The sequence below is a fragment of the Strix aluco genome, chromosome Z, assembly GCF_031877795.1.
Source record: "Strix aluco isolate bStrAlu1 chromosome Z, bStrAlu1.hap1, whole genome shotgun sequence".
Taxonomy (NCBI): domain Eukaryota; kingdom Metazoa; phylum Chordata; class Aves; order Strigiformes; family Strigidae; genus Strix; species Strix aluco.
Genome location: NC_133971.1, coordinates 95,445,916 through 95,466,417, shown reverse-complemented (window position 1 = coordinate 95,466,417; position 20,502 = coordinate 95,445,916). Strand labels below are relative to the sequence as shown.

At 42.7% G+C, this 20,502-nt stretch overlaps 2 protein-coding genes across 7 annotated transcripts; one reads left to right on the top strand and one right to left on the bottom strand.

Moving 5' to 3' along the window:
• The first annotated feature begins 119 nt into the window (after positions 1 to 119).
• On the top strand, positions 120 to 7,951 carry LOC141917989 (stAR-related lipid transfer protein 6-like). Its single transcript, XM_074811852.1, has 7 exons — positions 120 to 170; positions 1,316 to 1,409; positions 1,560 to 1,609; positions 4,594 to 4,720; positions 5,849 to 5,966; positions 6,855 to 6,948; positions 7,241 to 7,951. The coding sequence occupies exons 2-7, from the start codon at positions 1,320 to 1,322 to the stop codon at positions 7,392 to 7,394; spliced, it is 633 nt and encodes a 210-aa protein (XP_074667953.1). The 5' UTR covers positions 120 to 170; positions 1,316 to 1,319; the 3' UTR covers positions 7,395 to 7,951.
• LOC141917987 (DNA polymerase iota-like) lies at positions 3,346 to 20,283 on the bottom strand. Of its 6 annotated transcripts, none has more exons than XR_012621541.1 (12): positions 20,100 to 20,283; positions 19,090 to 19,215; positions 18,286 to 18,450; positions 16,950 to 17,102; positions 15,796 to 16,032; positions 14,968 to 15,146; positions 14,606 to 14,697; positions 11,738 to 11,871; positions 10,374 to 10,576; positions 8,586 to 9,307; positions 7,518 to 7,650; positions 3,346 to 4,285 (listed from the first exon to the last, which is right to left on the bottom strand). XR_012621541.1 is itself a non-coding variant. In XM_074811850.1 (11 exons), the coding sequence occupies exons 1-11, from the start codon at positions 20,194 to 20,196 to the stop codon at positions 4,230 to 4,232; spliced, it is 2,118 nt and encodes a 705-aa protein (XP_074667951.1). In that variant the 5' UTR covers positions 20,197 to 20,283; the 3' UTR covers positions 3,346 to 4,229. The 6 variants fall into 6 exon arrangements, 3 of the variants coding, with proteins under 3 accessions (XP_074667951.1, XP_074667950.1, XP_074667952.1); XR_012621539.1 differs by having other exon boundaries at positions 3,346 to 4,239; XR_012621540.1 differs by lacking the exon at positions 3,346 to 4,285 and adding an exon at positions 6,882 to 6,940 and having other exon boundaries at positions 7,513 to 7,650.
• Positions 20,284 to 20,502: the final 219 nt, after the last annotated feature.

The window sequence follows — 20,502 nt, the reverse complement described above, 5'->3', positions numbered from 1 at the left end:
GCGTCCCTCCGCAAAATGGCGGCGCGCAGGCGCGTGCGCATGCGCAGGGGCGGCCGCGCGGCCCTGCGGGAGGTGTAGGCGAAGCCGGCCGGGACTACAGCTCCCAGCATGCCCCGCGGCGGGAAGGCGGGAAGGCGGCGCTGTGGCTCTCCCCGCTCCGCGCCGCTGAGGTGAGTCCCCGCCGCCGCCTTTTCTCCCTCCTGTCCTCAGCCCCCGCTTCACCCGGGGTTCTACCTCCGCCGGAGAGGGGGGTGAGGGGCGGGCTGCCCGCCTTGCCTCAGGGCTGGCTCCGCGCGGGTGAGGGTCGCGCCAGCCAGGCCTTCGCGGCGGTCGGTTTCTCCTCAGCGCTCCCTGAGCGGGGGCTGCGTGTGGTGATGGGTTCAGCCAGCCCACCGCCTCGCCGGAGGCGCCGCGAATTTATGCCCGGCTGAGGGTGTGTGCTCCTCCGTAGCCCTCGGCGGGCAGTCCTCCTTCGGGGCTGCAAACCGAGCACCTGGCTAAATTCCGCAGGGTGTCACTGAGGCAGCGCAGGAAAAGGCTGTGCCCACCCGTTACACGAGGCAGCCCCGTAAAGGTTTAGGTATGAGGTTAACTTTGTGTGAGAGACTAGTCCAGAAATGTTCAGTGCTGGCCTGAGGACCAGTTTGTCTTGTGAAAAAGAGCTGACTGTGTTGGGGAAAAAAGGGTGGGGAGGTCGGGAGGTGCAGCACCCCAGGAGATGTCAGCGTTGGGGAGGGCTGGGTTGGGCTGGAAAGGGCTGTCTTGGTAAGCGTGGCTTCTGCAAGCCTGCCTCTGTACTACTAGAGACAAGCCTCTTGCTTGCTAAAGCCTCCCCCATAGCACAGCCTAGATGCTGGTTGCACAAAGCTCTGAGTGAAGAAAAACTTCTCTTCAGTTGTTGGAACCTCAAGTGTTTTAACTACACAAGTTGGCTACTAGTCTAATGACTTAAGCAAGGCAGAATCAGACTCTGAGGTGATAAACTGTATCAGGAGGGGAAGATTTAATGTGGAGTAATGATGGATTTAGTACAGAGTGAAGGCTGTGCCTCACTAGGTGCTGTAATTCATTCTCAAGATCCACACCAACAGCTACTTCTCAGTAGCCCAGACTGGAAGTCAGTTACAGATTTCTGTTTAAATAATGACTTTTTTTTTCTGAAATCGATTATGATGACTAAAAAGTTTATTTGATGGAAATACTCAGTTAATGTGTACTAAAGCCTGTGGCAAGAATACAGGAATGAGCTCATGTTTTTTGCTCTTTAAGAAATGCTTTTATCATATACCAGCTAATTGGTTTTAAATCTTTACAGATAAATGGACTATAAGAAAATTGCAGATGAAGTTTCAGAGAAAATTTTATCATACAGTCAAGATACTTCAGGATGGAGAGTGATAAAAGTTTCAGTAAGAAAATCTTAGTTAATATGGTTTATGAAGTTATTTTTATTAAATATGTTTTGTTGCAAAAAGTGTTTAAAACTGTTTTCCTTTAAAAATTAGTTGATAACTCTTTATCAACTGCTAAGTTTTTATTTTTCCTTTTTCTGCTTTGAGAAAAATGTTACAGTTTCTTCAAAGCCTTCAAAAGAGTATGCAGGAAATATGTAAGTATTTACGTTTTGTTTGTCATTGTAATGAATAACAACATGGTTTTTGAGCAGTGACACCCATGATGGAAATGGAAAAGTTAACCATGTTCTGTCCTTCATGAAAGTGTTTAGCTTTGTTAGCTGTAGAGAGGATTTGGTGCTGTAGTTACGCTGGGTCAGCAGTGGGGCTGGAATACAAGAGATGGATTTCCTAAGCAATTTCCAAATGTGCTGTGAAAATTAAATACCATATAACAGTAATATGCAATAATTGAAGTCACAGTTTTTTGGCCTGAAGTCAGTGACTCTTCCTGGTGGAATATTCTATTTAAGCTATTACCTCTTAGCAGCTGAGCTTCACTTTTCACCCCCTCGTAGTTGTGCAGTGACCGATACTCAAACATGCAGATACGCTCTACCTTATCTGTCCTTTGTACCTTTTTCTTTCTGGCACCTGAGACTGAATTAGCTGTACCAAGAATGAGAAGGTCGTATAATCTCCAGAGCAGCAACTCCATCTGTCCTCGCTTCTCTCGAGCGATGAATTCTGTGCTGTGAAGCAGCTAGGTTTGGCCCAAAGGGTGGAGTTAGGCGAGGCTGGCTAAGCTGATCTCATGGCTTGTTCTCACTGAGAGACTTGGCTCTACTCTTTACAGTCCTCCCCTCCTCTTCCCTGCCCCTCTCCTGGCTCTGCAATCCTGCTTCTCGTTTATGGTGGCTGTGGCACTCAGCTGATTGTTTACCAAGGTGATTCAGCTCACTAAACCAGGGGGAAAAAAAAAATCTCACTGAAGAGAAGTGTGCAAAAGCAGAGGAAAAGAGGACGCTTGCAACAGGGCCTTAGCTTCTCTTTTTTTAAAAAAAAAAAACCCTAATGAGTATTAAATTACATTAAATGCCAATCTAGGCAAATAGGCATTAGAGAAAATTTGCATCTCATTCTTCTTTGTTCTCAGTATGATGAGATGTTTGTGATTAGTGGTGTTTGAAATCCAAAAGTCTTGCTTGGTTTTCTAATTATTTCTGAAGGTTTGAGCAAAGAGAGTATTAATTACAGAAGACAATGCTTTATCACTAGTATTACTGAAGAATTACAGTATTATAATGGAAAATAGTGTAATATTTCATTAGAGTATATTAAAAGCACTGTTATCTTCATAAAAATTTGCGTACTTTGTATATGGCATTATTATTGTATTTCAGATCTTACTTCAGTACAGGTGGATGTGAGGGAGTGGGAGTCTGGCTGCTTAGAATTCCTAGGAATGTGCCTGATTTGTTTTTGTGGAGGAAAAAAGGTACGTTTTACTCTGTTGGGTGCGAAGCCATTTTCAGTTGTACTCAGATCTGGATGTAGCAAGTCCCTTGCAGTTAGGAGAAGCATCATCGTGTTTTCTGCCATTTGGTACTGGGAGCCAGAATCTTTTATTTATTTTCATACAAATCTTTGTCACATAAACAAGCAGCACTGGTCCCTAGCCTGTCTTTTCTGAAGGAATACTAGCTGTTTCTAGCAGCAAAAGTATAATAGTTCCCATTTTCAGTTTGACGTGGAATATTTATTAACCGCGTATCACAAATGACGGTTTCTTTTTTAATTGGCAGGAGTATTAACAGTTTGCTTTACTTGCTGAAAGAAATCAGTGTGGGATCTGGCAGTGAAAGGCAGTAGGGATCCTTGCTTCAGTCAGGTGAAATATTTTCAGCAGAGTTCAGGGAAGCATTAAGCTGGTTGTTCAAGGCTGAATAGATTTTGTTTGGAATTATGTCACCTCAGCTCAAGAAAGACAGTGAGCTCCGTGTGTCAGTTTTTCGAAGCTAGACTAGATTTGGTGATCCAAGCGGTCTTTCCTAGGCTTACTTCCTCTTTTTCCAGCTCCAATAATCCACTGTAAAAGCTGGAAATCGAGATTTTTCACAAGTGTGCCCTTTCTTTTAGTCTAGCAACCGTGTCTTTCAGAGCCTTGCCTAGGAGTCCTGATTAACGACTTGCACTGAGTTTAGGAGAGAAGCTATTACAGGATGCAGGCGAGAGCTGCTTAGGAGATTGGTAAACATAAGTTCATGGGAGTTACAGAAATCCAGGGCGTATCCAAATATTAATATGCTGGTTGTAACTGGTCCTGCCCCAGCTTACGTTCGCTGTTTTGAGGAGGCATTAGAATGTTTTCCCTCGCTGTCGGAGCTGCTGTAGTTAGTGGAGAAGCCAGTTTCTGGCGCAGAGCTGTACGCCTACACTGTGTGTGCTCCACCAAGGCAGAGTGAAGAAACAGACCCGTGATTTCACAGAGCCTCCGTGTCTGGGTTTGAACTCGGCCGTCTTTGCTCTTTCTGACTTAACACTCGTGTGTCGTCGGGGCCTGTAAATCTGATTTCAAGTTTCTTACGCTGTTTGGAGCGTCATCTGCTTTGAGCTCCTCCGTCCTCACGCAGCATCCTTCACCTTGGCGTTTCATTGCTGAGGGCTTACTGTAGGGATTCACATTTTCTCCAGGAACTAGGTGTGAGAACTCTCGGCCTTCAGGAGCAGTTCCCAGCATCACAGGAATTTCCCATTTCCTTGTGAGAGGCCGCTCTTCCCCGCTGTGAACTTTCCCTTGAACTCTTCAGAAGATCGTGAACAAAAGTTGCAGCGTCAGAATGTGCTAGAATAGAAGATTTGCAATCGGTGTCAAAATGGATTGAAAGTATCTATGTAGAAAAAATAAATTAATAGATGAATTGCATATATTTAAATTAACAGCCTCCTACCTAACAGCTCGCAAAGAATTCGTTTAAAATGTTTGGTGCCAAGAAGGTAACGGTCTCAAAAATCAATTACAGAATAATAATTTTTATTACTACTTGAATTTTAATCAATCCATCAAGTGCAACCACATTCGTGTGCTTTACCTCATTATAGTCTGACATCCCCAACTGCTAAATGCTTGTTATTGTGTAACTTACTTTTCCAGTTCATAAATGTGAATTCAATATCTATTTTTTTTTACACAATCTAGATACCGTGGAGAAGGGATAATTAAGGAAGTCCCTAGTAAAATTATTCCTTTTATGTATCTTCCTGAATATCGAAACAAATGGGACAAAGCATTACAGTCTTACAAGCTGTTAGAAAGGATTGACCAGGTAATATGATAATTTAATACAAAGATTTTATTTTAACTCTTTCTGCATGAATTATGGTGACTAAAAAGACCTCTACTTGGATGACGAAGGCTCTTAATGCAAAATGCTTTCTGGGTCGGTAAAAACTGAACCTGCTGCTTAGGTGAAGTGGGTGTGAAATGCACCCTTCCCCTTAGCAGTTAAATATTTAGGGTAATTTAAAAATTAGGGTAAATGTAAGTATTTATTATGAAATAAATGTCCTCAAATCCGGTCTGTGGGAAACAACAGAAGCGTCCACGGAGAGCAGGGGGAGACACAACGCCAACAAAATGGAGGGAAAGCTCCTCTCTCAGTGAGCATAAATTATACAAATTAAAAAAAAATCACCAAAGTTAAAGGCAACAGGCAAATGGAATTGGTGCTGTTCTAGCACTGTGAAATACTGTGTGTTCTGAATTCTAGTTGCTTGGGGCTTTGTCCCAGGCGCTCTGCAGGGAATTCCTGTGAAGAATATCAGTCCTGTGTTAGCTGGCTTTGGTCTAACCACCCTGTGCGTGGTGGAGAGAGGCCGCAGGACGTATTCCACACGTATCAATGGCTCAAGTGTATGAAAGTATTCCCTAAACTGGGGGCAAAAAAAAAATCCTCCCATTTTTGTCTTCCCTGAACGTCTCTCTCACTTTCCTCTGCCTGGATCTGCTTGAGTTGGGCAGATATTAGGATTTGGTGGCACATCTCTGCTTTTTTTTGGAACTGATTTAGCATAACTGATTAGACATCTTTGTCCTAGAGCGCAGCGTGCAATCTAGCGTGTGTATTTGAAGGCAAATAGGCATTTAGCTCCCCCAAACATGGATACTAAATGGGCACGTTTTGACTTTTTCCACGTGGAAATTACTCCTGTGGCAAATGTAGGCCCCAAGGAACGGCAGTGAATCCCTTCCCACCAGGAAGATTCCTGAGGATCCCTTTCGGTGCTCTCAAGTTAGTTCAGCACTAACTAATGATGAGAACTGTTGTCTTACGCTAACAAATAGACATCAGTTTTTACCACACACTCATTATTCAACACGTAACGCTGCTTTGCCAATTAAATACAACTTAACTTCTTACATACTAATCCAAAAAAATCACCTTTACTCGCAGGACACTGGTATATACCACAGTGTAACCCACAGTTATGGTATGGGACTGATTTCATCAAGAGATTTTGTTGACCTGCTGTATGTTAAACCATACCCTGGTGGGATCCTTACAACTAACTGTAAGTTGTGTGTAACTACAGCATGTTTTGCCTAATAATGAAAATACTGTATTTGTTTATTCTCCTATTATGCCTCTTTGAAAAATTAAAAAAAAAGTTGTAGGATGAGGAAGCTGGAATTTATTATTTCATTATATAGATTCAGTGTTTATTTAATACCACTTTTCTGCATTTAGATGGCTTCCTGACCAGATGCTACTTGCCTAATACACTATTCTCAGAATAAACCCCCAATTTGCCCCATATTTGATTCTCTTGGAGTTTGGCTCTGTAAACACACAAAATGTAAAATGACTAATACTACAACTATATGGCCAACCAGGAAAATACCCCACTGCTACTTCATTTCTGTGCTCATCTTCTTCCTTAAGTACATGGCAGAAATCAACATTTTTTCCTCTTGGAGCTTAGCTGACCTACCAGTATTTTTCAAGCTGTATTCTTTACTTTATTACGTAAAAGTAATGGGTGACTAAACAAAAGAACCCCTCCTAACTGCTACTGTGCATGTCTGCAGCAGTTTCCTCATCTTCCCTGCAATTGTGTTTACTAATTAACGACATCTGCTGACAAACTGACTTCTTTGTCCAGAGCTGAGCCACACCTCAGCACCTGGGTACGCGTAAGCATGTCTCAAGGTTAGTACTTTTGGGTGTGCCTGCCTAAACAGAGACATTTTCGCCCGTGTTGAATGAATTGCACAAATATTTCATGTCCTTTAGCCGTTTTGTGTTCAGAATGGAATCGCTAAACGCATCAGTGACTGTGTTGTGGGGTCTTGTACTATCCTGTAGCAGTTGGAGTCGGGTTAGAAAGGGTCGGTTTTGAGTTGTATGATGGATGTATAGAAAGGGGATTAATTTGATGGTGTTTTTTTGTGACTTACAGCTGTCAGCGTGGAATACTCCAGCTGCCCTCCAACTCCCTCTTGTGTCCGAGGCTACAACAATCCCTGTGGCTACGTCTGCTCACCTCTGCCTGAGTAAGTATTTAAAGCATTAGCATCTTTAGTTGTCTTCTCTAGCCAAAGCTTAAAATCTACCAAACCATGAAGCTTTTAAAAAAATTTTACTTCGTTTTATTCTGCGGCAACTTTTGTGCAGATCGGTTTTGTGACTCCGACTGTCTTTTGAAACAAATGAAACTTTATACATCCTCCACTTTTCCACATTAGGAATTTCACCAGCGATGAGCTATAAATTGTAAACATTTGTACATCCCAAATGAGAAGAGTAACGAGTGTTAACTGAAGGATTTTGCTCCTTTCATCCCAGGAATCCAGAGCATTCGAAGCTAGTCGTATTTATTCAGCCACAACTAGGAGGAATGCTTCCGGGCTCCGTAGTGGAGACAGTGTTACCTACTACTCTCATAAACTTAATCACTGAAACGAGAGCTGGACTGAAAGGCTTGAAGAGCCATAATTAAACGTAAGTGGAAAATAACAAGCACTTAAGTCACATGTATCTCTTACATGGATTCATTTTTAAAGTAGTAGATGATGACGTTTTATTTTAATTGTGGTTTATGTGGAAATATATAAAACTTAACTGTTGAAACGGTGACTGCTGGTTTTTTCTGTTCTTGGGAATGATGCAAGAATTTACACTGAAGGGCCTTCAAAGAACAGGATGTCGCTTTCACTGTAATCAGGTCATGGTTTTGTACTATTTTTGCACTTTATCTGCAGAGAATATATATATATACACAGACATAAGAATGTGGTGATGGAGATTATAGCAGTGTTAAAATACAGCAGTAGTCAAATTTTGCCATAGCTTTAAACACACGTGTATAAATTCTTACCTCAATTATGTACTCTTGACTGAACCATCTTGTGTCCTAGAGATTTTAAACATGTTTATTAACTGTAAGTGTGCAAGTGTAATTAGCACCTATTTCACTGCTTTGGAATTAAATATTTGAAGAAAAGCCTGATGAATCTGTATATAGCATCTCATTAAAAACTGCTCTTTATACACAGAGTTGTTTGTCGTTTTCTGAATCCTGAGCACCAAACCTAAACATTTTTTATACGCTGACTAATTTCCAGGAACAAGCTGGTGATATGATTCATTTGGAAGTAATGTTTCCCGTTACCCCTTAGTATTTCTACTACCTCTAGTTAAGGAGTTAACTGCAGGAAATAGTGATAGCTGTGTGAATAGGAATTTCCATTACAAATCACCCAAATAGTGGTGCAAATTAAAGAATAGCCTGGAAATTGCTTTCATCTTCTTTGCTCGATCCCTTCCCAAGTTGTTAGAAACAATTAACTGCATCTATAGTATAACTCAACGAAAAATTAAAGTAAAAATTCCTTCCCCCCAGTCAACGTGTTAAGGTATTAATAGTGAATACTAAAATACATTTGCATACTATAATATTTTTAGGACAACTAAAGATTCATCAGATAAATGTCAATTTATAAGAAAGAAAAATAAGATGGACTAATAGTTAAACAGAGTCACCAGCAGGTTTTATGTCAAAAGTTATCAAAATACATGTTTAATATTCATATCTTTACAATTTTTAGTAAACTTTTCAGAACTAAAGTGCCTTCAAGCGTGGATTCTTAGTGTCGCTCACGAAAAAACATTTCACCGTGGTTTAAAATACCTTAGCAAACTGTTAGACTGTGCTAAACACGGTGCTGTATTCCTTCTTCCTTTCTTTGTTTTAGGCCTTTCAGGGGGTTTATCTGTGGAAGTTTTGGACGCAGGTTCCTGGCTCTTCCATTCAGCTAGTAGCTCTTTTTGCACATCTGCAGGTAGTTCATAAAAAGTCTTTGTGTCAACATGAGGAGGAAATACAATTCCTGCTTGCCTGCTGTAAGTTTTCTCCTCGGAAGCTGTTTCAAAGGCCTCCTTATCTTTACCCAAGACAGGCACCCGCGGAACACTCCGGCCAGCTCCAGCTTCCAGAGATGACGGGTCTCTCCCCATGAAGTTCAGAGCATCAGTAGGTTGTTGTTCCATGCTGCTGCTTGTCCCTGGGTTTCCGTGACCCTCGGGAGAACCCCCAGCCCCGGAGCCGTGCGCCGGGGAAGCGCCGGGTACCGCTTCCACAAAACATGCTGACAGCCCACCTGAAACGTCCTCAGGAGGGATCCCTGCTGGTTTTTCAGAAATCATTTCTTTTTGAATATCTTCTGGAAGTTCCCTGAAGACTTCCTGGTCGATGTCACCAGGAGACAAATGCAAGGGGAAGTCAGGAATTCCTGCTTTTTTTATATTGCTTTGCTTTTCCTCTGAAAGTTTCCTAGTTTTTGTAGCGCTGGTGCTGTTGCACTTCTGGTTCCAAGAAGCACTTCCCTCACCTTGTGAGACATCTTCCACTTCCTGGGGCAAAAAATGTACATAAAAAGCATAAGTATGTCCTGTGTAATTGACTAGTGACCCAGCTCTATTTCACTAACAGCAAGTTCTTCAAATTATTCCTTAACAGACAGGGATTTTTTTTTTTTCCTCATGATCTGTAGTGTTTTTTTAAATCTTATTTTGAAACATAGACCTTAAAGTACATACACATAGGAATCATTTTGTATTTTAAAGTAGCAAATACCTTGAAGTTACATTTTATTAATACATTTTAAAACTCTGCGGGGAATTTGGAATTAGGAATTTGGAATTAGGAATTTGGAATTAGGAATTTGGAATTAGGAATTTGGAATTAGGAATTTGGAATTAGGAATTTGGAATTAGGAATTTGGAATTAGGAATTTGGAATTAGGAATTTGGAATTAGGAATTTGGAATTAGGAATTTGGAATTAGGAATTTGGAATTAGGAATTTGGAATTAGGAATTTGGAATTAGGAATTTGGAATTAGGAATTTGGAATTAGGAATTAGGAATTTGGAATTAGAAGCTTGCTTGATGCGAAGCTAGTGCTAGCGGTCAATACCGAATTAAAACTCTGATTAATTTCTAGTCTGAGCAGGGAGACTTGAGAAGGTGTAGGAAGGTAAATACTCACTGTGAAAATATCTTAATAAAAGCAACAAGGTAAATGATAAGCAGCTTTAAGGAGATTTTAATCTAAGGTAAAAGATGCTGCAGTATGACAGTATCCGAGTAAGTGCCCTGTTGTTCACAAATGTTGAATAACGGGCAGATTTTACTGGAATGAACAGCCAAAATTCAGCAATTATTTCTTAGAAGACATGAGTTTGGATTTCTTCCTCAGTGAATTCTGTTTTCTTCCATTAAGGGGCTGGATAACCTAGCTGGCTGGCTCATTCAAGAGAGTATTAAACCTCTTTTATGCAGTCTGGCTAAGAAAACAAACTAGTAACACCTGCTTAGAAGACTCCAAATAAACCTTAATTTAAGGTTTAAATCTATAAAATAAAGACAGACATAGAACTTCCTTCTCTGCAGAATAGTTTTCAGTATCTTTCAGCTTACCCGGACACGTTTACCGGAGCCTGATGGCGGTGACATCTGCTTTAAATAGAAACCAATTGATCCTTTCTTGCTGCTAGGAAGATCTTTGAGGTTGGAGAAGCAGACACTCAAAAGGGTAAGATGAAATGGCAGATCTACATCTATCATCTTTCGAAAGAGTTTCATTAATATATCAACCAACGGGGATATAATGTTGCTGCTTTCTAAAACAAAAATGGTTGAAAAAAAGCAACGTGTAATCAAGATTGATTTAAATAGTGAAGTAGAAGCAAACTTCTAACTTCACATTCTAAACTTTTTTAACATTTTGCATGTGCACCAAAAGAAGAGACCAATCCCAATCTAAGTTGAAAATGCAGTGCTATTTTTAGCGATATGAGAATATTTATAACTCTGTACACTAAGGAAACCTTTATTCATCTTGGAACACGATTTCCTGAAGTATTAAACTCTGAACACTGCTAAAGGCTTCCAAAATAATCTGTCAATATAGTCATTAAGATGTTCATTCTGCCCTGCCAGGTATGTCCTGAACTGAATAACACTCTTTTCCCCCCCCTCCAGTAAAAAAGCTTAATTTTACACCTGTGACGATTACTTTGGTTAGACAAGAATTACAGAACACAAGCCAAGCTGAGTAGATTTGAAAAATGATCTAATTCTACCCAAAAGGGCCTTTGCAGAGCCATGTGGGTGTTTAACACCGCCCCAGCACGGGTGATAACTACGGGGGTTCTTGGGGTTTGTGTCACTATAGGAGCTGGCAGCAATTGTTTGTCTCCTCTGATGTAGAAGTTTCAATTTTGAAGCGAAACTCTGGAGACTTTCAAGAGCTTCTCCGTGAGGAGTAATCCAGGGAACAGGGATTCTGTGTGCTGACTCAGCAGTGATTCAGATTTATTTCCTCACCCCAACCTGAATGAAGTGTCAAATGAATTGCAATTGCTGGTTGGAAAGCTCAATTCTGAGAAGGACAAGAGCCTTTATGTTATTAATTTTCAGAGATAAATCAAAAAGACATTTTATTACATAATAAAACTGAGAACATAATTCAAATCCCTAATGGAGAAAAGCAGATTATGAATCTGAGAAGCAGCCCCCCATCTCCCATTCTCACCCCACCAAATTTACTGCCTGGAATCCAGCCAGACTGGGTTAAAACATGGTAGAATTGTGGAAGTTATTCCTACAGTGAAGTTCTGTAGGGTTTTAGCACATCTCATCAGAATATATTTACAAGTGATGAAAAAGTTGCCAAATATTAAGGGTAAGGAATAATATCATGATGTTAAGTAGCAGAATTTTATCGAGAAGTGAAGTGGTAGGAGCACAAAGTCGATACTTTCAAAAAATATTAAGTTTACCTTTTCCAAATTTCTGGCTGAGATGAGGGGGAAGAGCACACTGACGGCTTTCCCGATTAAACCACTTGTCGGTTGAGGAGAACTGCCGGATGGTCAGTCGGACCGTGTGGGGCTGTCTGCCATCCCTGCGGATCCTGCGGGGCACAAGGGATCGGAATTACTACAGCAACTGTCTCAGCATCTAAGAATTACAAATCTCCCAACTTCTGGCTTTACTCCACTGATTATACAGGGAACCTTGTGGGTTCTGGCTGATTTCCTTAATGACCCATCAGTTAGAAGTTCAACACAACGTGAATAGTCTTCAACTGAAGTGTAAATTAAGTGGGTCAGTCTGCAATACTTTAATATATTAAAAGTAGTATATTTGCAGTTACACCCTGTATAATCCTCAGCTTTTAGCTCTTTTTGAGGAAACATCCCCAGTTCAGCAGCAAAAGGTGAGCTGGTTGTAGTTGTTTCAAAGTATGTAATTGTTTCTTTCCCCCTCCAGAAGGCACAGGGGTGGTGGTACTTTCGCTACAAAAGACTTTTCGCTTCTACATGTTGTAAATGAGACACTACAAACAGCCTGGCTGCAAATGTCGTAATTACTGCGCAATGTCTGAGATGCAGGTAAAACCCTGCTTGCCCACGGTGTTCATGGAACAAAAATGAATGTATCTCTTGTGAGACCTGCAGAGATGTGGGCGCAGGAAATGTTTAAGACTTGTAGATGCATGTAGAGAGTATCAAAATATTGAGAGAAAAATCAAAATAAAAACCTTTAAGACTTGTAGATGATTTTAAGGCTTGGAGAGGTATGTAGAGAGTATCAAAATATTGAGAGAAAAATCAAAATAAAAACCTTTAAAACCTGTAGATGATTTTCAGGCTTGGAGAGACATGTAGAGAGTATCAAAACATGGAGAGAAAAATAAAAACCTTTAAGACTTGTAGACGATTTTCAGGCTTGGAGAGGCATGTAGAGAGTATCAAAACATGGAGAGAAAAATAAAAATAAAAACCTTTAAGACTTGTGGACAATTTTCAGGCTTGGAGAGGCATGTAGAGAGTATCAAAACATGGAGAGAAAAATCAAAATAAAAACCTTTAAAACTTGTAGTTGATTTTGTAGGCTTGAAGAGGCATGTAGAGAGTATCAAAACATGGAGAGAAAAATCAAAATAAAATCCTTTAAAATCTGTAGATGATTTTCAGGCTTGGAGAGACATGTAGAGAGTATCAAAATATTGAGAGAAAAATCAAAATAAAAACCTTTAAGACTTGTAGATGATTTTAAGGCTTGGAGAGGTATGTAGAGAGTATCAAAATATTGAGAGAAAAATCAAAATAAAAACCTTTAAAACCTGTAGATGATTTTCAGGCTTGGAGAGACATGTAGAGAGTATCAAAACATGGAGAGAAAAATAAAAACCTTTAAGACTTGTGGACAATTTTCAGGCTTGGAGAGGCATGTAGAGAGTATCAAAATATTGAGAGAAAAATCAAAATAAAAACCTTTAAGACTTGTAGACGATTTTCAGGCTTGGAGAGGCATGTAGAGAGTATCAAAACATTGAGAGAAAAATCAAAATAAAAACCTTTAAGACTTGTAGATGATTTAAGGCTTGGAGAGACATGTAGAGAGTATCAAAATATTGAGAGAAAAATCAAAATAAAAACCTTTAAGACTTGTAGACGATTTTCAGGCTTGGAGAGGCATGTAGAGAGTATCAAAACATTGAGAGAAAAATCAAAATAAAAACCTTTAAAACTTGTAGATTATTTAAGGCTCGGAGAGACATGTAGAGAGTATCAAAATATTGAGAGAAAAATCAAAATAAAAACCTTTAAGACTTGTAGATGATTTAAGGCTTGGAGAGACATGTAGAGAGTATCAAAATATTGAGAGAAAAATCAAAATAAAAACCGTTAAGACTTGTAGACGATTTTCAGGCTTGGAGAGGCATGTAGAGAGTATCAAAACATTGAGAGAAAAATCAAAATAAAAACCTTTAAAACTTGTAGATTATTTAAGGCTCGGAGAGACATGTAGAGAGTATCAAAATATTGAGAGAAAAATCAAAATAAAAACCTTTAAGACTTGTAGATGATTTAAGGCTTGGAGAGACATGTAGAGAGTATCAAAACATGGAGAGAAAAATAAAAATCAAGAACAGGGGATGCAAAGGCTGTTCAGAACTGACAGAAGAGGGGTTCAAAAATCAGAATTTGAAGTGTGGCAGAACAGGAACTACAGTTCAGTGCTGCTAGAATAAAATAAATTAATAAAAAGGAGTAATAAGAGAGTCACGGGATCAAAAGGGAGGATGGGGAAGTCACGGGAGCCAAGACATGAGTGACTGCATCCTCTTGCTATGCTGTCAGGTATCTTGGGCTTGGCTACTGCCTGGATTCCCGGGGCAAGGGAAGTACAAAATGAAAATGTTCTTTGCCTGACAGAAAAATAAGTGGTGGAGCAGCATAAATGGGGATCACCAAGGGCCTGAAAGTACAGAAAGTTGCTTACGGAAAGAGAAAAAAACCAGAGGGTCCTTCCCAGGGATCGGTGAAGATGCACAAAATCCTGCGATGCCCAATCAAAGCACCAGAAAAGCATCAGGAAATGGAATATGCAAAGGTCCTGATGGGAGAAGCTGCGCAGGAAGGGGAGGGCTGGCAAGAGGAAAGCGGGGCAAGGGGGCAGGACAATCCAAGAATTGAGAAAAAACACCCAAAAGGGGGAAGTTGGAGAGGCAGGTGCCCTCCCTGTAAATACATTTTGTGGAGAGATGAAATGTGGAGTGTGAGACAAACCTACGATACGCTCCAAGTGCCTCCAGGTCAGCATTTCAGTCATCAAACAGAGCTACTGAAGACAGTCACCTGTCTAATAGGTTAGGAAGCAGTTCTTCAATTTTCTCTTTAACTTCCACTTCTGACGAACATTTTTTAAAGGAATCTTCATCACTAAAGGACTAAAAAAACCCCACATTAGTCCTTTCAGTTTTATATTTACTTCAAAATTCCAAAGAGGAAAGAAGAGTATCACAATTAAGCATAGAATTAACACCAAGATATCTTTGGCGCTCAGAGCTCAACTGAACTTCAGGAGAATTACGCATTAATTTGAGTCGTACCAGAGAATACATACAAAAAGGCAGCATTTTGGTCAGTCCAGCAAAGCTGTATCAAACTAAAAGCAGTTTTTTTGCTCTTTATAAAGTAATTCAGAACAATACTTGTACCTGAGGAGGGCCCGATGGAGTCACAGGGGAGTCGTCTTCTCCGTAGCTGAGTTTTTGGATACGCTGAGCAGCAGAAACACCCAGTTCCTTCTCCAACACCTCAGATGGAAACGCTTGGAGATCACACACGTTCCTAACACCCAGCATTTCGAGACGTTGGGTAGTTTTGTAGCCAATGCCTAAATAAAACGTGTATAAAAAAATACCCAGAAAAGTGAAAATATACATGTAGATAGAAGTCGTCCCCACATGTGTAGTACTGACAGTTATTTACACTACTGGAGTGCAGGCTTTTCAGCAATATTTTTGCCGAGTTTCCATTCAAATTTTACAATCTGCCATTAGAAAATTGGGACACAGCAACAGTTGGTCTGTGTCTGTGGCCTCCACTGAGGCTTCCTGGCCAACGGCACAGTGTCGGCGTGGAATAATTAGGAAAAACACCTCCTCAGAGTATTCTGTCAGGCTCCATTTTAATAACTGGCAGAAGGTTTCCAATCAGCAAGGTTTAAAAAAGTTTGTATTTAAAACCATGATGTTTAGGCTTCAATAAAAATAAGCTGCGATTTCAGTATTTTTGAAGGTATCTTGGAAAGTGCTGCAAGACTTTTATGTCAAGACCAAAAAGTAAGAAACCCAAAGAGCTTTCACTCCTGCTAAGCAAAACTCAAAACAGCTTATGAAAAAAGAGAAAGCACCCTAAACACACCCCGCTGCCTGCTTGCGAAAATGAGATTTTCAAATGATTTCAGTTACTCTTTCAGTCTTTTTAATTATCGTAAGAGTTGTCAGGACGCTCCCCATCTGTGCTCCCAGCACCGTACTCACCAGGCACTTTCTGGATGTGATCGAGGCTGCATATTAGATCTTGACAGCTTTCAGGCAGAAGAAGTGTTTGCTGATTTGGTTTAAAGGTCCCAGATACCAGTTTAGACAAGAATTTGTTGGAGGCCACTCCTGCACAGCCGGTGAGGCCCAGTCTCGCGTAGATGGCTCCCCTGAGCTCTTCTGCAATCTGAGATCCGATAACTAACCTTACGTGCGTTGTGTCGTGCAAGTTGATAGCTGCAAAGAAAAAGCGAGCAGGGTTCGGTGTGTAAAGTCACCTAGTTAGCTAATTCTCTAAGATTTTAGATATTTTTTACATTGCGTTAAAGCGGTACGAGGAATTACGGTCTCATGCGTCAAGTGGTATTGCCACGGCTTCTAAGTTTAACCTCACGCTTATCTCCCCGAAACCCTGGTCAAAGGGGGAGTGCTGCTGTCCCAACCCAGGGACATACTGTCCATGAAGCATGTTTAGGAAGTATTTTAAATATAAAATACAATATATTAAGAGATGTCAAAGGAAAGTGTTAAATATCAGAGATTCTTGTACCAATGTAACCAAAGTAGAGATTAACAAACCTTTAATTGAAAGGGCTGCCTTGCAGCCAAGCCTTTCTTACATGCAAATGCCAAATGAGGAAGAAGACTATCCAGGCGTTTCCCTCCTCTCCAAAGCCACCACAATAGCTCAAAATCCAGGAAAAAAAACCTGTTTGCCTCCCTAGTGCAGGAAATTCGTATCGCGGCGTAGCGATCGCATGCACGTTCAGTCTCAGTAAGTCTATTCCTGCCCTCATGACCACGGCAAAACGGTCTTCTGTTGGGTTTTATTTGTTAAAAACCTCAATTTTGCCAATTGACAACAACTATGTCTTAGTACAGTAAAACTACTTTAAAGGAAAAGAAAGGACGGTGACAATCTGTTCTCCTGAATCACTGTAGATGCTCCTCTGCCACGGAGATTTATTTTTTGTACAGTCTAATTGGAACGCTGATGAATATTTGTGGTCAGTGGGCTCTCAAATACAGAAACCAAGCACAGAGCAGCACGAGTTCCCAACTGTTCAGCTCTGAACAATACTTAGAAGCAGAGAGATACTTGAACCTCACAAACATTTACCAAATTTTTCAGCGTGAAGAACGTTTTAACGCACCTTGGTGGTTGTACACGTGGCCAGACACACTGACTCTGGACCATCCACTCTGCTGGAGCTGGTTTAGTCTTTTCTCTACAATCTCTGTGATATCCACAAAATTTTCATCAAACCCAAGTCTTTCCACCAGTGGACAAAATTCCCCCAACAACTCTAGGAGGAAAAGATACCCAAGGATAATATGTGCACAGTGAAAAACATCAGATTTTCATGTCTGGTGTCACGTGGATTTGAGGAGGAAACTGTTCTCTTCAAGATAAAATAATAAGGTAGTTATTTTAGCAAAGGTGAAGGGGTATTTCATCATCCCACAACTACCCCTGTCATCTGCTTTTCTTCTCCCCAAATCTCTTTCTTTCCTCATTTCTCTTTGAAATTAGAGTTCTTAACCTCTGCAGTACTTTCTCCTAAGGAGATCTGTTTCCCTGCTAGGTGGGTTTTTACTTTTTAAGTTACTACTATTTCTCCTGCTAACGCTGCTAATGATAAAAGCACTAATCAATAGCAATATTGGCAAATCATTTAATTAAGAGATACCGGAGACGTTCGCCCACTCGGAGGTTTCAGTGTTCTGTCCTCCGTTGCTTCACAGTTGGAGATCTAGTACCGCAGTCAGTATCGAAATAAGAAAAAGAGTTCTTAAAGAACTCCAAGTGCGTAATCCTAACGTAGCACACGGATCCCACGATGCAGTTACAGCACCTGACCCGGATTGCAACCAAGTCAAACAGCTTATTTTCTTCCAGCCCGGGGGCAGCACGGGGCAGTCCATCCTGCCCTGCTTCTCCATGCACCGGGCGCAAGGCCCGAGGCGGCGGCGCCGGGGGAGGAGGAGGAGGAGGAGGAGGAGGAGGAAGGATGAGCGGGGAAGGGGCTCCCCCGGCTGCCAGCCCCCGTCGCTCGCAACAAGAGCTTTATTGTTCCCGGGCACGGCCGGGGCCGAGACCCCCTGGCGATGGCGGCCGTGGCGCGCTGCTGGGCGCCAGGAGCGCGGGCTGCGCGCGCAACCGGCGGAGCTCCTTTCCCCCGGCGCCCGCTTCCGCGGCCGAGCCCCGGAATCCGGTGGCGGCGGGGCCCAGCGAGCGGGGCGCAGCGCGGCCTAGAGGGGCCAGAGCGGCCAACCCCGCCGACCATAGAGAGCGCCGTAGGCGGGACAGAGCGGCCGCGGCGGGGCCAGGGCGGCCATCGCCACGATCGTAGGATTATCGCCACGCTATGAGGCTCATCCCGGTAACTTTGAGAGCAGGAAAACCTCTTACGCTGTCGCCCGCGTGTGCACGTGCACAGGGAGTTTAACAGAAAGTGTTTGTCTTCTGAAAAATTGTTAATTTTGTACCTGTAACCTTGTACGACATTTCCCTGTATGGAGTTAGATCTTCTCCGTTAACCAGCACCAGCTGAGGACACTTCTCTTTAGCATCCTTGACAGACATCATTTTCTTAACTCCGCGTTTTCTGGCTTCATAGTTACAGGTAACGACGATGTATTTCTGTTGCACACCTAAAAATAAAGGTGGTTTTTAACGTTTAGGTTTCTTGGTGCTTCCCAGAAGAGCACAGTACTTCCACGCCGACACGAGTGTCTTGTTCTACAAGACTATAAGGACAAATCTCTTGATTTAGATCACTGGGTGGTAAGAACATTTTAAAAGTTTATAGAAATTGTAATATTGCTCTTAATTTTGGGCCTTTCCAGGCAATCTTACCCGTGAAAGTGCTCTTTATCAAGAGTCATTTTACAATGTACTTTCTTTGCTGACCGCAGACACTACCCTGTCTCACATTCATTCTTGTGCATGGAATAAAACATGCGTGAAGCGTGACTGCCTCAAAAAACTCAGGCTCATGTGTGGAGCTCAGCCCTCTCTGTGCCCACGGACGTTATAAAACCACCTTCAATCCCCAGAACTGCTCAGACACGTCGGCAAGTGCCCGTACTTGTCCTCAAGAGGATTTATGAATCTTGTAGTCCCAGCTACGTGGAGTCTAGACTGCACTTTACTCCCTCTGGATGTGGTTACAGCGCCGGTGTGACCGCCTGTATCTCACCACACAGCCACAGCCTGACTTTATTCACATCCTTAAGTTGCTTCTGCCCAAGTATGCGTCATCCCCAAATTAACAGCGAAATAACTCCCACCTAAAGGCTTGGCTCTTAATTCGGGATTACGGATCATTTCTACTTGTGCATAAAAGCAGTCCAAGTCGATGTGCACAACCACTCTGCACGCTGTGCTTCTGGCTGATACAGACTTGCCGTGGTCTGCTGCGAGGGAAGTAAACAAACAGATTAAAAATTACCAGCCGCCTTACATGGGATGTCACCACTTTTTTTTCAAATTATTCCATCCTAATAAACAGATACTACAGCAAGAATATAAAATTTACAAGTTTTATACAAATTCTAGAATTACTTAGGAGCGTAAATCATCCACAGCAACTCGGTTTATGACTAAACACTCCTGTTTGCAGAGGGCCAGCTCTATTTTTCACCAAAGTATTTTAGAACATCACTTTACTGATACAATATCCTTACACAGTGGAATACTGAAACTTCTTTTTAATGTATTTCTGTAAAATCATCTATCTTTAACTCTGCTATCAAATATCTGTCTTTCCCGGGGTGGCCAATGAAGATGGCAAATCACCATCCGACCAACAGCAAACCCTGCTCTGAAAACAAGCCTGCCAAGTTAAAAAAAGCAAAAGAAAATAAATAAAAAGGGGTTCATTTCTCCAAGCTGAAACAAACCCCAACTAGTTGATAAGAGTCCCAGCGAAACCCAGCTCTACTTCCATCTGCTGTTTTGTGGCGTTTTTAATGTCTCCTGAGGTTCCCAGAGGAGAATTGGAGGAGTCTAGACTGATTACCAGCAGGATGGCAGAAATAATTAAAAAATAAAGAGGAAAGGCAGGGCTATGGCTGCCGAGGCGGGGCCCTCCCCCCCCACGGCGCCCACAAGGCCCTCGCCATGTTTTCCTGAGGCGGCCCCCCCGCAGCTCCCGCCTTTTCACCCCGGTGGGCCCTCCCCGCCCCGGGCGTGTGTCCCCACCGGGGGACGAGCGGGAGAGGCCGAGAAGAAGGGGGTGAACCGCGGGTTTCCCCTCAGCGGCCGGCGCCATCGCTCCCCGCTCGGGGCCCGCGCTCACCCGGGGCGGGCGGAGCGGCCCCGCCGCCCGGCTGCGGGCGAAGCCAGTCCTCCTCCTCCTCCTCCTCCTCCTCCTCGGGCGGCGGGAAGGGCTCCATGCCGCCTCAGGGCTGACTCAGCCGCCACCGCCGAGCCGCTCCCCGCACCGCCGGGGCCACGCTCCGCCCGCCCCGCCGAGGAGGAGGAGGAGGAAGAGGAGGAGGCGGCGGCGGCGCCGCGCAGGTCCTAGAGCCGCCGGGGAGGGCCGGGGCCTCCACCGAGCCCGGCCCCGCCGCCCTGAGGGACCCCGCGGGCGACCTGGAGGAGGAGGAGGGACCCGGGGGACGCTGCGCTGTGGCGGCGGGGCCGCCGAGGAGCGGTGGCTCCGTTCCGGGAGCGCCCCGGGGAAGTTGTTGGGGGTCGGG

Coding starts and splice junctions, on each gene's coding strand:
- LOC141917989 (XM_074811852.1), top strand. CDS start 1,320: ATGGACTATAAGAAAATTGCAGATGAAGTTTCAGAGAAAATTTTATCA. Junction 5,967..6,854: donor TGGGATCCTTACAACTAACT/GTAAGTTGTGTG, acceptor TGTGACTTACAG/CTGTCAGCGTGGAATACTCC. Junction 6,949..7,240: donor GTCTGCTCACCTCTGCCTGA/GTAAGTATTTAA, acceptor CTTTCATCCCAG/GAATCCAGAGCATTCGAAGC.
- LOC141917987 (XM_074811849.1), bottom strand. CDS start 20,196: ATGGAGCCCTTCCCGCCGCCCGAGGAGGAGGAGGAGGAGGAGGAGGAG. Junction 18,451..19,089: donor ATTAAGAGCCAAGCCTTTAG/GTGGGAGTTATT, acceptor CTTTATTTTTAG/GTGTGCAACAGAAATACATC. Junction 16,033..16,949: donor CCACGTGTACAACCACCAAG/GTGCGTTAAAAC, acceptor TTTTCTTTGCAG/CTATCAACTTGCACGACACA.